General features: G+C 48.3%; 1 protein-coding gene across 1 annotated transcript in view; it reads left to right on the top strand.

The window, feature by feature from the left end:
• Positions 1–22,540, top strand: part of RALGPS1 (Ral GEF with PH domain and SH3 binding motif 1) — a gene marked incomplete at its 3' end in the record, with an annotated part of 264,029 nt that overhangs the window by 196,864 nt on the left and 44,625 nt on the right. Inside the window, exons 9-10 of the mRNA XM_082842036.1 lie at positions 18,196–18,333; positions 20,661–20,754. Of these exons, the coding sequence (XP_082698162.1) occupies positions 18,196–18,333; positions 20,661–20,754 (232 nt within the window). The remainder of the gene's footprint in view (positions 1–18,195; positions 18,334–20,660; positions 20,755–22,540) is intronic.

Genomic DNA, 22,540 nt, shown 5'->3' with positions numbered 1-22,540 from the left:
CCCGGGGGTGAGTGACCCCCGGGACAAGCCCTCCAGCTTTCTGCTTCAGGTTAGGAAGGGCTGCAGGTCACAACGGTGCACGGAGGACCAGCTAAGTCATTTTGCTCTCAGGCAGCCTTCTGGTTCCACCTTTGCTCTGAGCAGTGGCTCTTAGACTAGAGGAGGAACCCTGAGAGGTGGTGGGCTCTCTGTAGATGATCTGGAACCTCTGATGCTATTCTCGGCATAATCCGTTTAAGGAGATTTGGGGCCCGGCTCTGCCTCTCACCAGGCATGCGACCTCAGACCAGTTGCCTAACCTCTCTGATCCCTAATTTCCTCACCTAGAAAGTGTGTGTAATGGCATTTACTCTGAGGACTGTACTTCTCCTTTGTTGTTCTTATCATTACAGTTTCAGTTAAATAGTTTATTTTGTGCAGTTACTTGTTTACTATCTGATCCTCCTCTAGGTGGTCAACTCCACAGAAGCAGAGGAGATGCTATTGGTTGTGTTCCTTGCAGTATCCCTAGCATCTAATCTAGCATCTCGATAACTACTGGTTGAATTAAAGAATAAACGAATGCCTGAAAGCGCTCAACACAATGCTTGGCACATAGTAAATGCTAATAGACGTTAGCAGTCATTAGTGTTGTAATTATCATTATTATTATTCCAGGTGATGTAGTAAATGCTTTCATACAGTAGCTCTGATTCTTGAAACAAGAATATGCTTGGAATATGCTTGGAATATGCTCCTCTTGCAAAAATGGAAATTGAGACTCAGAAAAACTAAATAACTTGCCCAAGTCCCATAGAACTGCTGCCCATAACCTGCCACTGCCCTAAATTCCTCATCAGTAGCTGCAAAATCCTGAGTCATTTTGTACAAACTGGGAACAGTGTATGTGATGTAAAATTATACCTGTTTGAGCACACATGTCAGAAACAAAGCACATTTTGTGGGAGGCAGTACAGTACTCAGAAGTTACAGCTACTCAGAAGGTGAGCAGCCTTCCCAGGGCGCTACCCACCAAGTGCAGAAGAACTCCCCAACCGTGGGCCACCAACCTGGGGCTCTCTCTGCCACCCAAGTAGTGGCCAGCTCCCCACTGGACCCGGGGTCTCCGTGGAAGAGAAGCATCTGTTCAGTGCTTGGTCGTCAGGCCCAGGAGGGCAGGCAGGGAGCACGTCTGGTTTTTCTCACTGTGGTTCCCCCAGAGCCCAGTGCAGAGTTGGTGGAAACAGTGCTCAGCAACTGTTTTGTGAAAGAAAAATGAATGCATGCCTGATTGAATGAATGATGGAACAAATGAACAGAAGAATGAACCACCCTGCTGTGGTTACATTATCTCATGTAATGCTCAGGGTGGATGGATGTATGAGGTGGGAACGAATGAGATCAGGTCCAGGTGACCAGGCTGCTTACCCAGGGTAACCCGGTGGAATGGGTGTTCAGACCTGGGTCTCCCTGCTCCGTGTGCCGCCCTGAAGACTAGAGAGTGTTCCCTTTCCCCAGACAAGAGTGTCCCTCACAGCTCTGTGATGGAAGCCAGAGGAGAGGCAGGAGCAAGGGACGAGATGTTCTCAAGGTGGTCCCATCCTTGTTCAGCCCTTGCTGTGGATGTAACAGGACGTGGGGGGCTGGAGGAGGGAGAAGGCAGTGTGGGGCTTGGAAGATGCAAACTGGGTCCTCCCTTCTCGGTAGACTGGGCTTGCCACAGTTACTTCTAGTGATGTCATCACATCACCTCAGCCTTTACTGAGCAGTGACCTTCTTCAGGGGGATATACATACCTCACCTGACTCATCCCACCTCCGCTTGAGGGAGGTACCGCTAACGCCTGTCCCCTGCTACAGAGGCCAAAACTTGGGGTCAGAGGAGCTGAGGAACTTTTCTAAGGCCAATGAGAGCGTCAGTAGCAGAGTTGGCCCTCCCCGCAGGCTGCCTGGTTCCAGAGCCCACATCCTATATGGCACTCCGGGACTGCCTTCCCAGGCTAGCCTCCAGAGGACCACTTAATCCCTGGAGCCTGGGCCCGGGCACCATTTGGAGTGTGTTGGTGGGCCACAAATCACCCTGCCTGAGCTCTGGGTAATCCACTTAGAACTAAGTCCTGTTCTGGCCTGGAGATGTTTCCATTCCCCAGAAGGACATCTCCCCCTCTGAGGACAGGGCCTATGACTCAGCCCTCCAGGCCTGGGGTAAGGATCTCGGAGGGTAGGGACCACAGGACTCAGCTCATGGCATGAAACAAAACGGGGGGTCCCTACAGTCCTCCTGTTGAACAGAGCACAGGTTGGGACCAGCCAAACCTAGATTCCAATCATGGCTTCTCCAACTACTGGCCAGGAGACCTTTGGAAAGTCACCCTACCTTTCTGAGTCTCAGTTTCCCCATCTGGATGATGGGGGTAATGATGCTTTCCTGGGAGCCCAGTTGGTAGATGAACTGAGGAGATGGTCTAAGGCCCAGAGCACAAAGTCTGGTTCAGGGTCACCCCACAAATGCTGGTGTCCCCACCCCACCTTGGCAGGCTTCATGCATTCACGTGCTGTCCTGCAAGGCCAGGACGAGGAAGGGCGAGACTCCAAAGTGAGGCCTCCAAAGTGAGGAGGAGCCGGACTCCAAAGTGAGGCCTGGGGGGCGTTCTTGGCCCTGCCACGCACTCGCTGTGTGATCTGGGACAATTTAGCCTCTCAGAGGCTTACTTCCTCTTCTGTAAAATGAGGACTCCATGAGATTATGCAGGTGCAGCTCTTAGCCCAGGGCCACGCTCAGTGTGACCACGCTCTGGTCCCTCCCAGCATTCGCTTGCCCGAGGCTCATGTCTCCCACCCCACACTCTGAGTCAGCTGTCTTGTCCCAGGAGCCTATTTGAGCTCCCCGACCCCCGGGTCCCTGCACACCAGAGGGTCTTGCTGAGAGTAAGATCCAGGCCAGATTACTGTCAGGAAACCCTGATGGAAGGAGAGGAGCAGACCTTCGCCCAGAGCCGGGGCCACTGCCACCCAGGAAACAGGACATTTGCAAAATATTCTTCCTTCACCATTGCCCTGAGGCAGACTTTAGCTGAGATGAGCTTTTTCAGCCTCCAAATAGATCTTCTTACTGGTGTCCCCAGGCTACCTCATCCCCCCACCCCCAGCCCCCTCTCAGCGCCCCCCAGCCCACCTCCAGGCAAGCGCAGGCTCCTGCTTCCTGGGTGCTGGGTGCTCCTGGATTTGGCAGGAAGCACTCTACTCACACCTACTCTGGACTTGACGGAGTTGCCTCTCCCTGTGCTGTTGCAGCCACGACTGAGTGGCCTCTCCCCTTGGCCCCGCAGAAAAGCCATCATTCTCAGAGTTCGCCTGCATCCTCCACATCTGACACAGTGACACAAGCCACTGAGTGCTTGCTTTCTCCTGCGGCATGTGCAGGAGGGGTTTCTGGGCTTCACAGACTGCTGACGAGGGAGTGTGGTTTAGAGCACATGTGATCTGTTAATACTGCATCCAGAAGTCGACGTCTTCTGCTGCCCTTAGGCTGCGATGGTGAAACATTCCCATAAACTTATGGAAAAAATGTGCATTGACCAAATTTTATGGCATCCAAAATCATATGTCCTCTCTTTGGGTCTTTATACTTAAGTACCATAATCACTAGGGGAAAATATTTTTCTTCTTAAAAAATGAAAGCAATTGACAAATCACCAGATGTCCTAACATTTCATGAATAATCAGTACCTCCTGCTTTGAGAAACTCCTCCTCCCACGGGGAAACATTTGCACAGACAGTTACCGTATGTCATCACAGTCATTCTGGTGGAAGGTCAGGTTCAATTAGACCCAAGCAAAAGGGGCCCCTACAACTCACTTGGAGGGTCAAGGTCACTTCCATGGGTTTTTCTTTGTTTTGGGGGGTTTTATTTTTGTTTTGGGGTGGGTTTTTGGTTTTGGGGTTTTTGCTTTTGCTTTTTTGAAAGACTTTTTTTTTTATTCAAACGTTTATCCAGGGTGTGTCTAGGGATGGATCTCTTTCCCGGGACCTGGGACACGCTCCTTGGGTAGATGCCCTTCCCTGGGTCAGCTCTCTGTTCTCAGGCCCCCACCTCCCATATAGTCTTTCTTCCCTTGCCCTTTTCCTCGGCATTTGACCTCGCCAGATTGCTCCCCCATATCATTGATGTGAGTATCCAAAATACCCATTTTGCTCCTTGCTGCCTCCGATGTTAGTTTTTAAAATTCTTCTGTCATATTTTTAGTTTCTTTTTCTTCTTTTCTTATGTCATGCATCTCTCTTTCTAGCTTATCCTCTTGCGGTTTCACCTCTGACAGTTCTCTCCTATCCCAGAAGCCTTGTCTTCTTGTGCTGTGCTGAAGAGAAAAGGTGTCCTGAAACCTTCTTCCGGATGCTGGAATAGACCGAGGACATATGCTCTCATTCTCAGCCCCTTCTGCATGCAGTTCAGGCCCTGTTATTTGGCAGTATTTTTCCAGGTGCCCCTTACTGGATTTTCTTTCTTCTGAATGCGTCCTTGACCAAGGTGAAATCTATTCATCTTTGGGGCTTATCAGTAGGCATTTGGTTTTCCCTCTTGGACATGCTTTAGTTCTTTTCTGGGGGTAGCCATCTGCAAATGGATGTGAGAAGGTGGAGGGGAAAGTCCTAGAGCCCCTCAGGTCAGCCCCTGCTGGGCAGTGTACTGGTCAGTGACCCAAGTTTTCATGTTTTTATATCGCTGGTTCTCTGAGTCTGGGGACAGGCCCTGGGAGGCACACACTGACAAGGTCTACATTTGCTCAACTTCTGTCCTCTACATCTGCCCGTAGTCTATTCAGTTTCTTCCTAGGTTCCAGCAATAAAGCCGTCCATCAGTCTTAGCTAATGGGGTGGTTTTCTTCTTTTTTTCTATTCACAAAAGTTTTAGTGATAAGTCAGGGGAGGCTCTATGAGGGACTGTCTGGTCTCTTCTGGAAGGTTTTCAGAAACAGGTATGTACCCCCATCACCTCTTAAAGTTGTTGGTGTTTTTTTTTTGTTTTTTTTTTGCAAGTCACTTCATTGAGTGCCTGCTTTATCTAGATACTACGCCAGCCCCTCTCCTGTGCGTTAGGTCCTGAGTCTTCACCTCAGCCCCGTGAGAAGCTACTGTCTCCATTTCCCAGAGGAAGAAAGCAGTTGAAGAACTCACCCGGGATCACACTGAACAAATAAGTGACAATGCCAGGATTTGAACACAGATGCCTCGAGTTTCAGTATCACTCCTCCATGTATTGAGCTATAAGTAACACACATAACATAGTCCATAAGAGTGTTGGCCCTAGGCCAGAGACCTGGGCTCAAATCCTACCTCTGCCATGTCTGTGCTGAGTGACCTTGGGCAGGTTACTTAGCATCTCTGGAATTGAGTAGAGAGACTGAGGCAGGGACCTGCCCATCTCTGTATCATACACCACTGGTTCCTCTGGGGTCGCTCATGGGCACCTGAGGATAATTCCCCAAAGTAAGTATGCACTAGAGTATTATTTTTTAGCAGTTCTGTGCCCTTAATTATTTGTGTAACTAATGCCTCTGTTGAATGCATCTGCCGGCTAGTACACCTCATGAGGTCAGGCACCGTGCCCCTGTGTCCAGAATGTGGGAAGCACTTAGTAAATATTTGTAGCACTAATGCCCTTTCACATCACCTAGTGGGCTGGTCCCTGAGCACATCACCCTGTGCCCTTGAAGCTTCCTCTCCCCACAGGGACCTGCCGCCTTCCATCTAGCTCCCCACCACTTCTGATTGGTCAGTAGACATGCTCTCCTGCCACTTCGGCCTCTCTCTTCCCTGCAAATCACCCTCCGATGGTATAGCCAGGAATGAATGTCCTACTAAGGGTAGTGTTGGCCCCAAAGCCTGCTGGAACGGCAGTGTGCTGTGAAGAAGGGGAGGAGCCAGGACTGAGGAAAGTTGGTGCTGGAGAACCAACCAGAGTGGAGGTCTAGGTCTCAAGGAGGTGACCAGGAGCCCAGAGTCATGGGGGTCAGGTGTTTTGAATCATTTCCCAAGGGCGTTGAGTCTAGTGGGCCGGGGCAGGGGTGGGGGGGTGGGCAGGTAACACAAAGAGAGTAGGTGTGGGTGGGCCTTCCAGTCTGACGCATGATTCCAGCCAGTGACAGCCCGGCTCCCCTCCACCCTCCCATCCCACCCAACAGACAATCCCAGACTAGCAACAGCATGACTACTTCCAGCGCCTCCTGCTGGTGGGGGCGTGTGCTTCTCCTGCCCTGGTGAGATCGGCCCACAGGCTCCGTGGGAGTAGCGCCCCCTACAGACCGAGACTATGGCCTAGGGCTGGAAAAGGCTGGGCTGGCCCTGGGCCAGCTGGATCTGGCTGGGCCAGGGAGGGTGTCCAGTGTGACCTGCAGCAGGGCAGAGCCCACAGAGATGGCCCCCACGGTAGGGCCACAGGAGCCCCTGTTCTCTGAAAGCGGTTTCCCGGGACAGTCCTGTGGGACTCCCATCCTCTCATCTACATCAAGAAAGGCAGGGAGAGCTCAAAACACCTGAGCCTGAAAACCACAAATAAATTAGTAGTCGGATGCCTTCTTTCTTCCCAAGGGGCCCAGGGAGAGTCTTTCAGTATTTCATTTCAGCAAAATCAGAAAAGAATTTGCTTTCAGATAGTGAAAATCAGTTTAGATCTAGCTAACCCTCCACAAATCTGTTGCTTGTTTCCCAGAGAATGCAGGGATTGGTGATTGAGGTTTAGAATGTCGTGTTTTGTTACACAGTTTCCATTGAGCAATGAATAAATCTGACAGTTGTGCCTTTGCCTCCATTATTTTTTTGTTAATACTTAAAGACTAGGTGAAGTGTGGTCACAGATACGTGAGCGCATTTGGGGAAGTGGAAAATACTTTGGTGATTGAAGCAGCCGTCTGTGAGCTCATTCTCTGGCTGGAATCCTGGTGGCCTCGGACGTCCAGGGAGCCTTTCTGTGCACAGTAGCGAATCCTTGAGCCAGGGTTGGAAAGACAAGCTGGAGAGTGTTTTCCTTGGCACATGGGCAGCCTCGGTTCTACCCAACATGAGGCAGGTTTCCGAGGCTTTCACTGGGGGAATCATCTTGCGTTTCCTTTTGGTGACGTTAGCTCCTCTGGAAGCCCTTCATAGCACTGAGAAATATGGGTATTTAGCTTGGAGACACCAGAACACAGGGCTGACCCTGTTAGGGTGGCTGTGGAGTGGGGTGCTTGGCAGCCACGGCCACTCTTATCCACTGAGCAGTGGGATTTCGGTGGCCAGAATAAAGAGTCATATATGTGCAGATAAAGACTCAGCGTCCCGTTTGGTCGTCCCCTACCCTGTGCTGGGCCCTTGAGAATGCAGAGGCGGAAAAGATGCAGACCTGGCCCTCAAAGAGTGTGTGATAAATACTGTAATCGAGGGGAGGGCGCGTGCTCTGAGAGCCCAGGAGGAGCCCGCTAACAGCCAGAAAAGGAGGCCGAGTGGGCATGGGGTGGACACAGCTCTGCCAAGCTCAGAGGCACGAAGCAGAGGGCTGGTCCAGGGAGCCAGCCACACGGGGCCCGCACCCAGCTAGAGCATCACATGAGAGGAGGGTGGGAGGAAAGCCCAGAGAAGCAGGCGGGGAGGGATGGAACCCAGGAGCCGTGAACACCTGCAGAGGGAGAGTTGTTGGGTAATTTTAAATTGAGGAAGGGTACAATCTGATTGGGTTTGAGAAATCACAGGGCGGAATGGGTTAGAGGTGGAGACCAAAGGTGATAATGAAGTGTGAACAATGGCCTGGAGACAGATCACAGGTAGTCGGTAGAGGTTTGTGGCCTTTACATCAAAAACTAAAGACCGGGTTTTCAACAGGAGCTGAGAATGCTTGGAAAATCATTTGCGTCAACTATTACGTCCCTTCTCCCTGCCAGAAAAGTGTTTGCTTTTTTGAAGAAAGAAGGAGAGATAGAGATCTTGCTCTTTTCTATTTCTAAAAGTAGTACATATTCATAGCTAAAGGCTGAAAAAATATAAAATTGTATAAAACAAAAAATAACCCTAAACTATCCCTGAAGATGGTTGCTGTTAACAGATTGGGCAATATATTCTCTCTCTCTCTCTTTCGTGTGTGTGTGTGTGTGTGTGTGTGTGTGTGTGTGTGTGTGTGTGTGTATAGCTCAATATAGGGGTGTGTGTGTGTATCTCAATATGGGGGTTGTGTGTGTATGTGTGTGTATCTCAATATAGGGATGTGTGTGTGTGTCTGTGTATCTCAGTATAGGGGTGTGTGTATCTCAATGTAGGGGTGTGTGTGTATCTCAATATGGGGTATGTGTGTGTGTATCTCAGTATAGAGGTGTGTGTGTATATCTCAACATAGTGGTGTGTGTGTGTATCTCAATATAGGGGTGTGTGTTTGTGTGTATCTCAATATAGGGTGTGTGTGCATGTCAATATAGGGGTGTGTGTGTATCTCAATATAGGGTTGTGTGTGTGTGTGTATCTCAGCACAGGGGTGTGTGTGTGTATCTCAATATAGGGTGTGTATGTATCTCACTATAGGGAGGGTGTGTGTGTGTGTGTGTATCAATATAGGGGTGCGTGTGTGTGTGTATCTCAATATAGGTGTTTCTGTGTGTGTATTTCAATATAGGTGTGTGTATCTCAATATAGGTGTTTCTGTGTGTGTATTTCAATATAGGGTGTGTGTATGTGTGTATCAATATAGGGGTGTGTGTGTATATATGTGTGTATAGTCATACCAGATTTGTTCACTTAAAAACACATCATGTTGGATCTCGAGACTGTCAAACAGAGTGAAGTAAGTCAGAAAGGGAAAAACAAATATTGTATATTAACACATATAGGTGGAACCTAGAAAAATGGTACAGATGAACCGGTTTGCAGAGCAGAAACTGAGACACAGATGTAGAGAACAAACGTATGGACACCAAGGTAGGAAAGCAGTGGGGGGGTGTGATGAATTGGGAGATTGGGATTGACATGTATACACTGATGTGTATAAAATTGATGACTAATAAGAACCTGCTAGGGCTTCCCTGGTGGCGCAGTGGTTGAGAGTCTGCCTGCCGATGCAGGGGACACGGGTTCGTGCCCCAGTCCGGGAAGATCCCACATGCCACGGAGTGGCTGGGCCCGTGAGCCATGGCCGCTGAGCCTGTGCATCCGGAGCCTGTGCACCGCAACGGGAGAGGCCACAACAGTGAGAGGCCCGCGTACTGCAAAAAAAAAAAAAAAAAAAAACCTGCTGTATTAAAAACAAAATATATATATATATATATATATATATATATATATATATATATATAATTCAAGTCAAAAAAACCCACAAACATCATGTTGCCAACAAACACATGAAAGGATGCTCAACATCACTAATCATTAGAGAAATGCAAATCAAAACTACAATGAGATATCACCTCACACCAGTCAGAATGGCCATCATCAAAAAATCTACAAACAATAAATGCTGGAGAGGGTGTGGAGAAAAGGGAACCCTCTTGCACTGTTGGTGGGAATGTAAATTGATACAGCCACTATGGAGAACAGTATGGAGGTTGCTTAAAAAACTAAAAATAGAACTACCATACGACCCAGCAATCCCACTCCTGGGCATATACCCTGTGAAAACCATAATTCAAAAAGAGTCATGTACCACAGTGTTCACTGCAGCTCTATTTACAATAGCCAGGACATGGAAGCAACCTAGTGTCCACCAGCAGATGAATGGATAAAGAAGATGTGGCACATGTACACAATGGAATATTACTCAGCCATAAAAAGAAACAAAATTGAGTTATTTGTAGTGAGGTAGATGGACGTAGAGTCTGTCATACAGAGTGAAGTAAGTCAGAAAAAGAAAAACAAATACCATATGCTAACACATATATATGGAATCAAAAAAAAAAAAAGGTTCTGACGAACCTAGGAGCAGGACAGGAATAAAGATGCAGACACAGAGAATGGACTTGAGGAGATGGGGAGGGGGAAGAGTAAGCTGGGATGAAGTGGGAGAGTAGCATTGACATATATACACTACCAAATGTAAAACAGATAGCTAGTGGGAAGCAGCCGCATAGCACAGGGAGATCAGCTCGGTGCTTTGTGACCACCTAGAGGGGTGGGATAGGGAGGGTAGGAGGGAGATGCAAGAGGGAGGGGATATGGGGATATATGTATACATATAGCTGATTCACTTTGTTATACAGCAGAAACTAACACACCATTGTAAAGCAATTATACTCCAATAAAGAAGTCAAAAAAATTTTTTTAATAAAAAAAGGAATGCTAGTGATTTATGTATATTTACTTTGAACTTAACTCTGTTATTTAGTTGTAATAGTTTTCCAGTTGATTATCCTAGATTACTTAATTATATAATTAATATGGTAACTAATTATGTAACCTGGAAATAATGACAATGTTACATGTGTCTTTAATGTTTATACCACATTTCTTTGTCTTAGCTCATAGATTTGTGCATCTAGAATAGTGTTAAATTATAGCAAGTATTCTTGACTTATTCCTCTCAATAGGAATTCAACGTTAAGAAGATTGTGTTAGTGTTTCTACCATGCATCCTTTGTCATATTAAGGAAGTCTGTTCCTAGCTTAGTGCTTTATCAGGAATAGATACTAAAGTTATCAGTGACTTTTCAGCATCTCTCAAGATCATTTGTTGAAATACCATTGCAATCCTGTAGTAAACCTGTTTGCTTCAGGATACTGCTAATTTGATTTGCTATTTTTATTATTTTAAAACACTGGTGAGTTTTATTTGCTAACGTTTTATTTGGATCTTTATTTATTAATGATATTGGTCTCTTTTTTATGCCATGTCTGTCAAGTTTCGATATAATGGTTATGCTCGAGTCATAAAAAGAACTGCACATATTTCCAACTTTTCCTGTGCTCTGGAACAGTTTAAGTAATATTCGGTTTTTCTTTTACAGTTTAATGGATGGGTCCATAAAACCATTTGGACAATGTACTTTTTAATCATGGTATCCTTCTTAATATTGTTAATATTTTCTCTTTATTTGGTGAGTTGAAGGTTTTGCCCCTTCTTGAGACAATTTTGGGAAGATAGATTTTCCTAGTAAGCACACATTTCATCTACATTTTCAAATATGTTGGCATAAAAATTGCACATACCACTATTTTAACTTCTCCTCCATATTTGAAATCATATCCCTTCTCTCAACCCTAACAATGCACATCTGTGTTTTTACCTTTTGTTTTTTCCTCCATCATACATACCAAAGATTGGCTACTTTATTGACTTTTTCAAAGAACCAACTTTCAGTTTTATTTATCACTCTGCAGTGATAAATATTTCTGATTTTATATTTTTAATGCTTTCTCCTACTTTCTTTTGTTTTGTTCTTTTTAGTTGTCTATAATGAACACTAAGTTCATTTCTTTTTTATCTTTCTTAATTATCAATATAAGCATTTGAGACTATGAATTTTTCTCTGAGCAGAGTTATGTGATTTTGATTGCATCCTATATGTAGATAGGTTGTGATTTTAATTCCTACTTTCATCTCTGAATTTTTTGGAGTGTTTTTTTCCTTTCCCAAATGGTTCATTTTTAAAATTTGTTTTTACCCCTGGGGCAGGGGATGGAATGAAATTGCTTCAGACCTACCAAAACCACATGGATTACAAGTATGGGAGGTATGGTTTCCCCCAAAGGAAAAGCGAAGGCTGTTTCCAAAAGAATTGGGAATAAATTAAAAAAAAAAAAGAATTGGGAATAGATGTTAGGCAGACAAAAAGTACCAGTTTCTTCTCTACTGCCAATAGAATTGCTGAAGGATTAAATTAGATAGTACATGTAATTTACTTAGCACAGTGTCTGGCACAAAACAAGCCGAATAATAATCACCAGATTAATGCCCTCTCCTTATGCCCTTTCTTACTGCTGGTCAGAATACCGGCACATGCTACACCATCCCACAGCTCTTAGGAGAACCTTTGCAAACAGTAGGCCATCCCATTGCCCCTGTAGATTACCAGGTAATCCCCAGGGCAGGGGTGGGGGAAATCTGTGGTTGTGTCCTCATTTGACCTCGGGGAGCCAGAGGAGATTCTCTGTGGGCTGCCAGGCTTTGTTCATGTACCTTTGCAATTCACCGGCCCCAACACCAAGAAAAACAGGAGGCCATGTGCTCCTCTAAGAAACATGGCCTCTGACCACCTGAGGTGTGACTGCCTGGCCCTGCCCCCTTTCTGCAGACCTGGGAAATGTTTGTCTCAGTGTCAGCCAGCTTCCAACACGTTTCACTTGAGGAATAATATTCTTTAGATGAGGATTTGTTCTGAAGTCCGTGTTTTACACAACTGATACTAATTAACGGGCACTAATTAACACTCAGTCTTCTGCATCAGACAGGGAGCGTGAGCCGCCCACTGAGATCTCCTTCTGCAGTCGATGGCATCCCTTTGTGCGCTCATAAAAAAACCAAAAACAAAACCTTAATGAGCTGCTGCTCTGTTATTTCATTTGGAATTTATCAGGAGTTTATGTGATCAAACCACACAAGTATAGTTCCGGGTGCCAGCACTCCTCATTTCTGAAGTTTGAAAATGATCTTTTCAAAGCAGAGCAGGAGAAATGGGAAAAAAGTCTTTCATCTCAAACTTTAAAAGAAAGAGAGAAAGAAAATGGAAAGCATAAGATGGAAATGTGGCATATTTTTATGCTGTGGAAGGCTTTTTCCCCTCAACACAGCAGAATTTTCCTTATTAAATAGATAGCTGTGTGAGAAAAACCAAAACCAGACTCGGGATGGAAGTGAGACGGGTGGCGATGGGAGAAACAAGAGAGCAGTGAATTTCTGGGCTGGCGGTGAAGCCCGGTGCCAGCCGCGGGCTTTGGCTCTGGGAGACTGGGAGCGCCCAGCTTCAAGCAGGCTCTGCACCACGGAGCCTGTGTCCCTCAGCTTAAGAGAAGGGTCTGTTCAGGAGAGCACCTCCTTTGTCAGCCTGACACTCCCTCCTCAGGGCCAGGGTGTCTTGTGGACACCCCTGGAGGGGGGCCTGGATTCACTGTCAGGAAGAAGGTTTGGCCACATGCCCCTGGGCTTGGGACCAACCCAGCTGGGGAGGCATCCACAGCAGAGCCAGCGGAGGGCTGCTCATCCCCGGCCCCGGGGCTCTCTGCCTCACCGTGGCAGGCTGGTTGGCACCCCTGTTGCAGCCACAGCAGTGTCACCAGGCCCTGTGTGGGGTGTGGCAGGAGGGAACAGAACATATTCTGGGTAGCTGTCCATCTCACAGGAGGTTGAGTCTGCAGGCAGGCGAGCCACAGAGTGGATGCCGGCTGCCAGCCGTGTCCTCGGGTGGGTGGCAGGCCACAGGAGGGGTCCTCGCAGCCCCAGCTCTGACTCTGGCACCCTTGTCCCTGTGCCAGCCAGGACTCCCAGGCCCCAGCTTTCAGCACTGCTCTCTGTCCCAAATCTTTGGGGTCAGGCGGGCATGAATTCAAATCCTGATTCCCCCACTTGCAGGTTGTACGGTCTTAGATGTGTCACTTTTGCTCTGTAAGCTTCCATTCCCTAGTCTGTAAAATGAAGAAGTGAGAACGCCTACTGTGCTGTGCCAGTTGCGGTGAGGATGCTGTGGTGCAAGCAAGGCCGCCTCCTGTCGCAGACAGTGGCTGTTAATATTGCGGTTGTTTCCTCCAATGCGTCTGCACCTCCCAGTCCAGCTCCAGCCCCTGGCACTGCTCAGCCTCACGGCCGCCAGGGCCAGTAGCTGGTCCAGTTACTGTCCGTCTTGACAAGGCCAACAACACGGTGTCTTTTGCCACAGTCACGCTGTGTAAAAGGAAGGGAGCTGAGACATCCCAGCTGTGCTGTCTCAATCCAGACGGAAGTTCCCAGAGCTGGTCGTCTGAGGTAGGTGGCCGCACGCGGTCAGCATCTGGGCGCCATCCACAGTTATGGCAAACCCGGCTGGGTGCGTCTCTCCCACGGGCGTCCCGCTCCAGTTCCAAGTGGGGCCTCGCCATGGAGCCAGGCTCGGGGTCAGCTCAGCTTCACAGGCACCTCAGTGGTCCAGGCCCTGGGCCGGGAGACTTCACAATCACCATCATTATCCCCAGTCACAGTCAAGGAAACACAGGTTCCGGGAGGCAAAAAGGCTTGCCTGAGGCCACCCAGCTGGTAGGCGGCAGAGCCAGTGTTCCAGGTCTCCTGGCTCCAAACCCCACGCTCTCCCACTTCCACCACAGCTGTGTGTCACGGGGCAGAGCTGGCAGGGCCCCCAGGCCATGGTGGGCCCGCTGACGATGGGACCTGGGACAGATGTGTCACGATGGGTGCCAGGGAGGCCGCGGGGAGGAGGTGGACGGTGCAGCCACCATGTAGTCGTCAGCCCTCCTGGAGAATGTTGACCCCAAGGGGGTGTCAAGCAGGGAGAGCCATGGCCTGGATGCCTGTGGGGTCAGCTGTGCCCCATCCTGCCTCACCAGCTGCCAGGCTCCAGGGGATCTAGCTGGGGTCAAAGAAGGACTTGACAGTATGGCAGCCTGGACTGACCTGTGTTCACATCTTGCCTCTGCCACTTCCCAGCTGTGTGATCTCAGACAAGCGATGCAGCGCTCTCACCTTCAGCGTCTTCCTCTGTAAAGTAGAGATAAAACCTCCCTGATAACAGCATGGTTATGGCAAATCAGCAAACAGGGCAAAGCTCTTAGTTTAGGACCTGGAACACAGTAAGTGCTCAGTCTTATTATAATCATCACTTGACTCCCCGTGTCTCTTTCTTCAGCTCTGAAATGAGGGTAATGATGTACTTTGTAAGGTTATTTTGTGGCCTAAAGTATGCCTTCATTCATACCTTCCTTCTTTCAACTAATGTTCACCAAGCAGCTCCTGTGTGCTCTGTTCCAGCCGCTGGGGTTGAGCTTGTGGAACAGGACACTTCCTCCTCAGAGGGGTTTTAATAAAGTCTGATGGGGGAATCAGACAGTAGATACATGAACGAGGCCAGTCAGTATCTAATGGTGGCTGTGGTGAGTGCTGTGTGTCAGGCTTCACGCTGCTCTGGCCAAGTACAAGTGGGAGGTGGCTATTCTAATGATTTCATCATGGTTTAGGCTTTTAAATATTTCCAGTTACAGGATCATGACAATACTGGGAAGATTTCTCTGGATTTGTGCAGTATTATCTGCAGATTTGCTGCTTTGGGAGTGACAGGCTGTTCATATGGGAATTCTGTCCGGGTGTTGCTGAGGCTTGGGGTCTGCCCTGGCCGCCAGGGCCAGGAGGCCTCCTTTGGGAGGTCCCCTCCGTCCTCACCTGTGGTGGCCCTGGCCTGGACTCTCAGGTCAGGGGAACAGATAGGTGTTTTGTGGAGGAGGGTGATGAACACTCTATAGTGGGGTTTGCTCTTATGAAGTAGTGAGCTCCCCATGCCCTGAGGGGACAGGCAGAAGCTGGGGTGGAAATGGTGTTCGGCCCCTTCGAAGGCAAGCTTCTCCTGGCCTCTGTTTGCAGAGCCAGGACCTGAGAGGATGCAGAGGGGCCAGCCCCAGTCCTCACAGGGCAGAGGAGGGTGAGCCTTTCACGCCGGGGGTGTTATTTGAGAAAAGGCAACTGATTCCTCGTGTGTTTCTCATGTCCTGTGAGTGGGTCAGAACAGGCACTGGAGCCAGACAGACCTGGGTTCAAATCCAACACACTCGCTGTGAGGCCTCAGGCTCGTATCTTAATCTCTCTGAACTTTAGTTTTCTCCTTAACCTCCCCATGGGGTCGATGGGAGGACCACAGGAGAGGAGAGGAGGAGGTTCCCGTCTTGTAGCAAATCCCAGGAAGCGTCAGTTCTCTCCCATTTCCCATATCCTGCTCCTTGGTGACCCTGCTCCCGGGCTGAGGTTCACTCTGCTGCTCAGAGCCAGCTGCGTTTGGGTCTGCACAACGTTGGCCTCTGGAACAAAGCTGCCTCGTGTCCCTTATCCCCTCACCTCATGCTCAGCACTAGGGGGTACTTTTTGTTGTGGTTGAAGCGTTAATGGGATTTTTGGGATTGCCATTGCTGAATCCTTGGGGAGGTAGCTGAGTTACATTTTTAAGAGGGGAGAGGAAAAACAAGGTCGAGAAGTAATAAATCTGTGGACTTAAATGTTCCAAACTTGGAGCTTCTATACAAGGGAAATGACTTCTAATTTTTAAAATTTTGGAAACATGGTGCCACTAAAAAGAAGGGAAGTGGAAATGATTCCTATGAGAAGTGCTAGCATATGTTTCTGTGATTAACAGTTTCCCGTAAAAATGTGTAGCTATTTTAAAAGCGGACGAATGACTCATGGTATCCAGCACCAGCAGTCCACTGCGATGGCAGGAAGCATGTACTCTGCGGAGGCAGGCTTGGGTTCAGCTCCCATCCCCATCATTTACCGGCTCTGTGACCTGGAACGAGTTAAACATCCTCTGTGCATTTCCTTTTCCTCCTCTGTAAAATGGGTTTTATAAGAACAAATAACATAATGAATGTGTAAGTCAGTGCAGTGTTTGTCCAGCCATGCAGAACACCTACAGCTTTAATATTAAGTACCTGGTTAATTACATTTGTTATCATTCTTAGTAGTTTAATAGTAAACTTTCAAGGCTATAAATTTTCCTCTGATTACCACTTTGGTCTGATCCCATAAATTTTGATATGTAGTGTTCTTATTGTCATTATCTTTGAATAGATTTCTTATTTTAGATTTTTTTGTTTTTTATTTGACCTGAGAGTTGCTTATGAGTGTGTGTGTGTTTGTGTGTGTGTGTGTGTGTGTGTGTGTGTGTGTGTGTGTTTAACAAATGGTTAGAATTTTTTCTATATTGTTAAATCCTAGATGTACTGTAAGGTCAAAGAGAGCAGATAATATGACATTTACTTTTTGGAGCTTATTGAGCATTTTTTATAGACTAGCATATAATCAGTGTTTGCAAGCATTCCATGAGTATTTAAAAAGGATTATATTTTTATTTATATAACACCAAGCTTGTTAATTTTGTTACTTAAGTACTACATTTATATATGGACACATACATATGTATATCTGTAGATGCATGTATATATATGTGTGTATATTTTTGTATGTACATACATATGTGTATGCGCACACACACACACACACACACACAAATTCTCAAAGAGACATACCAAAGGCTCCCTCCATGTTTGTGGCTTTCTTGAATCCACTTTTCATTTTTGGCACTTTTTTGCTTTGTATATTTTGGTGCAATGTTGCTTTATGCATAGAAGTTAGTAATCATTAGATCTTCTCAATCCACTGTGCCTTTCATTAATATCAATCACTCCTCTTTGCCTTGTTCAATGTTTTCTGCCTTAAATTCTACTTTACATCACTACTCCTGCTCAACCCCACCAATATTAACGGTGTAGTGGCAGTACTCATGGGGGGCTGCTGGAAGGATATGTCACCCGTTGTCCATGCACATCTCCAGAGAGACTGAAGTGGGACCCGACCCTGCAGCAAGCCAGTCAGCTGGGCCACACCACACAGCCAGTCCTGTTTTCTCATCCCTGGCCAGGTGGCTTGTCCCGAATTCCCCCTGGGGTGATGCCATGAGACCATGCTGAGGCTCCGTGCTGGCCTATCACAGCAATGTTTTCATAGCACACGTTATTTTCTTATTAAGCACCCTCAGGAGAATTCTCTGTCTAGCCTTAGTTCTTTGTACCAAGGACAGTTGCTTTTTCGATTTCTTCTTTTGTTCTTTAATTTATGATTTGGGGTGTGTGTATGTGTATCTGTGGACAGATAGATAAACAAGTAGATACACAGCTAAGTGAATAAATGAAAAACTGAATTCAGACAGTGTTCTCCTGGATATGACAACTTAGACCTATTAAACTGCCGTGGTTGGTAAGAAACACAAGCATTCATTCATCCCTTTCGTGCCCTGTTATTTTCCAGTTGGGTTACAGGTAATAACCCTTGTTGCTGGAGAGTGTATGAGCTAGAAATGCTAAAATCTTGCCAGCATTCATCTTGGTGGTAGCTCGGATGTTTGATTTAAAGTTGAGCAGTCTGTGTGAAGAGTTAGTAGTCAGGACTGGAATTGAAGCCCAAATCATACCACATTTTTCCATGTCACCCTATACCTTCTAGCACAGCAGTTCTGTTTTGTGCCATTTTGTTCTGATTTATGGTGAACACCTACCATCATTAAATATCTTCCTTAATTTTAGGCATCTATCTTCTGGATTTAATCTACATTGATTCTGCATATCCTGCCTCAGGCAGCATCATGGAAAACGAACAAAGATCCAATCAGATGAACAATATTCTCCGAATAATTGCGGATTTACAAGTTTCCTGCAGCTACGGTTAGTACCCCTGGTGTTGGAATTGTGAAATCTTACATCACCGAAATTTGGGTCCAGCGCCTTGTCAGTGAGAAAGCTCTAGAAACAAGGTAGTCTCCACAAAGCTTTTCACTTTGATATCTTGAGTATCAAACACGTTCTGGATCCTTTATAAGCATGTTTGATCTTCAGAGACTATGCAAACTAGATGTTACCATCTCTGTATCACAGATGAGGAAACTGAGGCTGAAGACAGTGTAGTCACTTGTCTAAGGTCACACGTCCAATGAGTGGCAGAGCCCAGGTCCTTCATTCATGAAGAGCTTTGTGGGCACCTCCTGGGTGGCTCTCCTCCAAGCAGATTCAGGTACTTGAGCTCCTCTGTCTCGTGGCTCTGCCATGTCCCATGGCCCCGAGTCGTCCACTGACCTCTACATCCAGCTGGAAGATGCAGGAGAGAGAATCATACCAGAGTGGGATTTATGGACCAGACTTGCACGTGGTGCTCATCACTTCTGCCGAGGGAGGCCAGGAATGCAACGTAGCTGCGGGCCTAGAGGGAACAGGGAAATGACTTGGTCAACAACTGGCCAGGCTCTGCCACACGTGACCAGATACAAAGGGTGACTGTGATGGTGGGCATCTGAGATGGTTGGAGGAGGTGTTGCTGGCAATGCTGATGGGCCGTCCACGTGGACGGTGGGGTATGGGGCTTGACTGGGAGCCAGGTGCCCCGGCCCTCCAGGAATGGGCCTGAGTGACCAGGGCATCCGGCGGCAGAAGTCAGCAGAGAAGAGGGGGAGGGTGGCCGAGGTGCAGGAGTGTGCCTCCTTGGAGCAGGTTTTCACAGGATGGGGGAGAGTAAAAGTCTGGAAGCAGCAAAGCGGACCAAGGAAGAGAGCAACACCACCTCCAGTACGTAGGGTGGGAGAAACCAACAGCCTCCATGTGGTAGGGCCACTGCAGGGGGGCCACACAAGCCAAAGGTCCGCTCATGAGTGCCGCCCCTACAAGCGCCCGCACTTCCAGACCAGCTCTTCTTTGCCCAGAGGAACAGGGAGGGGACTGTGTTCCCAGTGCCCTTTCCACTCAAGGACCTCGACACTGGTCCTGCTGGCCAGCAGAGCAATTACATACACAGCTTTGGGGTCAGACAGATGTGGGTTCACATCTTGGCTCCGCCTCCTGAAAAGTCACTTTGTCCTAAATCTGAACCTTTCTCATAGTAAAGATGGGGACATGACTGTGCAGAGCCCTTAGCCCACCCCAGCATTTCATTAGAGCTCAGGAAATGCTCACTCTTACTACCATTATGTTCCCCTGCCCCTTCCCCATCGTCAGCTCCGTGAAGCAGGGGTCATTATCCCCATTTCAGAGACGAGAACACCGAGGCCCTAGAGAAAGAGAATGACCTGCTGAGAGTCTCACAGTTACGAGGCAGACCCATCAGGGGCTCCTCGCGGCACCCCCCCACCCCCGGGAAAGCGAGGGCCCTTTCCCACCCTTTCTCCACTCCTCTCCACAGCGTCCTCCACTGCCTCAACCTCTCTCCTTAACTGTCTGTCCCACCCTGTGGGGAACGAATGGCAGAGCGCATCACGGAGGGTTTACGGCCCCCTCAGAAAGAGTGCAGTGACTGTGACGGTCTGGGGAGGGCACCTGACGTCAGTCACCCCGGGACAGAGAGACAGGGCAGTGTGGCCGAGGCCGCAGGTGACCTGGGGTCAAAACTTCTCAGCAGTGTGACATGGCAAGTCGCCATGGCTTCCTCCTGTGTGCAGTTGACATCTTACTCCCCGAAATGAGGCAGGTGCAAAGGCTGAGGCAGATGGCTTCTAGAAATCACTGGGTGCAGAGCCTGGCACAGAACAGGCGCTCAAGCGTCTAGGTCCTTCCCTTTCCTCTTAGGGTGCAGCAGCTCCAGCCCGTGGGCCAGACTCTCAGGCTGTGCCAGGATCTGGGTTGGGCCTGCACACCAGGCTGGATGGCGTTCATTCCTTCTTGCATTCTTGTCGCACGGGGTTGGGCAAGCATGGGAGGCTTGGCCAGTTACTCCAGTGGAGACCTGTTTTAGGGCACACACACCTCGCTGGAGGCCATCTTTCCCCCAAGACCCATCTTTCCCCAGCCAAGGAAGTGTGGTGACCTCAGGGTGTGGTGTCTGTGGCCCTGCCATCTGGGGGGCACTTCCTGAGGGACCCCTCTGGGCCCAGCACAGGACCGGCCTAAGGGATCATAAGCAACTGTTGAAAGACTGAATATATGTCTCAGTCCCTAAGGAGCTTCTCATGGGGGGGCCTGGGGATGGGGAGAGACTGAAGCCCCTGGGTTTTGTCCTCCTCCTCCAGACCACCTCACAACCCTGCCCCACGTGCAGAAGTACCTGAAGTCCGTGCGCTACATTGAAGAGCTCCAGAAGTTTGTGGAAGACGACAACTACAAGTGAGTGCCCCCGGCCCCCTGCAGGGCTAAAGGAAGGTCACTGCAGCTGCACCGGCACCTCCCCTCCAGCACATGTGCATAACGTGACCTCTGACCCCACAGAGCCCACAGCAGGGCTGCTGGGTGTCTCCTCCCACCCGCCCCAGCCCCACAGGCGCCACCGGGCCGAGGAGGGTGTTCTGTCAACTTCTCAGCGTGGCTTTCTCTAGTGGGGAGCGTGAATGAATTTGGGCTCCACAGCTGTGTGTGGTGCAGGCTTAGTGCTCCAGGTCAAGAGTGCCTGTCCCCACTCAGCGCTGAGCGGAAGGACAGCTTTCTAGCCACATCTCCAGGCTGCCAAACAGAGCTCTCCGAGAGCCTGTTTCATGCACGAGGCAGCTCCCTGGGGCCCCAGCTTGCTGCTGGACTCTTGCCATCCGGCGCTGGCTGAGGCCCCGTCTCCATCCCATGCAACCCGTGTGGAATAGGCCCAGTTCCCATGAAGACCCCTGTGGGCCCTTTGGCCTCATCTTCCACTCACCTGCTCTGGCTTTCAGTTCTTTCTTCATTTGTGGCAGCTGGGAATTTATCCAACATTTCTATGTATTTCGAGGCAGAAGGAAGATTTTTCACGTTGGGTCTGTCTGCTGTATTGACTGGATGTCTTCTTGGCTCACTTTGAGCTTGAGGTCAGCTAAGAGCCTCAGGACTTTTCATATGGCCTGATATATGATGGAGGCAAGTCTCAGCCGTCTTGTAACTGATCATTTTCCCCCCTAAACGTCAACTTTACATGTATTCTTTTAAATCTCATCTTACTGGTTGCTTCCAGTAAACCATGCATGATCCCTTTGAGTCCTGCTAGCCAATATATTTTTAAATCTCTTCCAGTTTTGTGTCTAAAAATTTGATCAGCTTGATGATTTGGTCTTCATTAAAGTCACTGGAAACTGTAGAGAGCTGTGGCCACTAGAGACACCCCAGGTTACCCCTTTTCACTCACCAAGACCTTGGGAATGGCTGTTCAAGGTTTTTCACCTGCCACCTCTGCAGGAGTGGATCTCAGCCCTGGCTGTGGATCAGAGACACCCAGGAAGCCTTCTAGCCATCCAGGTGTGTGTGTGTGGGGGGGCAGGGTCTGGAAATTTGTATTTTTTCAAAGCTCCCCACATGGTTCTAATGATTGGCTATCTTCAGGAACATAAACATAATGTCTTCAGTTGTTATTGGACAATATATTGTTAAAATAGAATATAATACATTTTGATCTGTTACATAATCATAACAGCAATAAATAAAAGCCAGAGATTACCATTAAAATTACGTTTGCCACAAATTGCTCATTTTTACTTACAAAGCATTTGCTGTTCCTGAAAAGAGTACCCCGGAGTGGGAAATTATTCCCACTTAGGATCGGGGGTAATATTTTCCATTCATGTGCCAATAATGTGGTTAAGGAGACAGTAGTTTTTCATTTACACTAATATCCTTTAAGGAGAAAAATGGTCTATAAATACTTCTGGCCATGAGATAATCCTTGGACAGGCTGCTGGTTGTGAGTAATAACGCCTTCCGTTCTGAAGGACATTGAACACCCCCAGCACCTAATGCTTGGATTTCACAAAGGCCCTTTGTTGTGGTCCAAGTGGACAAACCCAGGGAGGAAGGCTGCGTTCTCGCCCCGTGCCCAGACCACCGAGGGGGTCCCTTCCCAGGAAGACCCTGGCTCTGAGTGACACGGGACGCACAGGGCTTGTGACTCTGCTTGAGCGTCCCACACTCCCTGGCCCAACTCACCCCCCCGAGA

The sequence above is a fragment of the Leucopleurus acutus genome, assembly GCF_964270905.1.
Source record: "Leucopleurus acutus genome assembly, chromosome: 7".
NCBI classification, from domain to species: Eukaryota; Metazoa; Chordata; class Mammalia; order Artiodactyla; family Delphinidae; genus Leucopleurus; species Leucopleurus acutus.
This window is presented reverse-complemented; position numbering and strand designations above follow the sequence as displayed.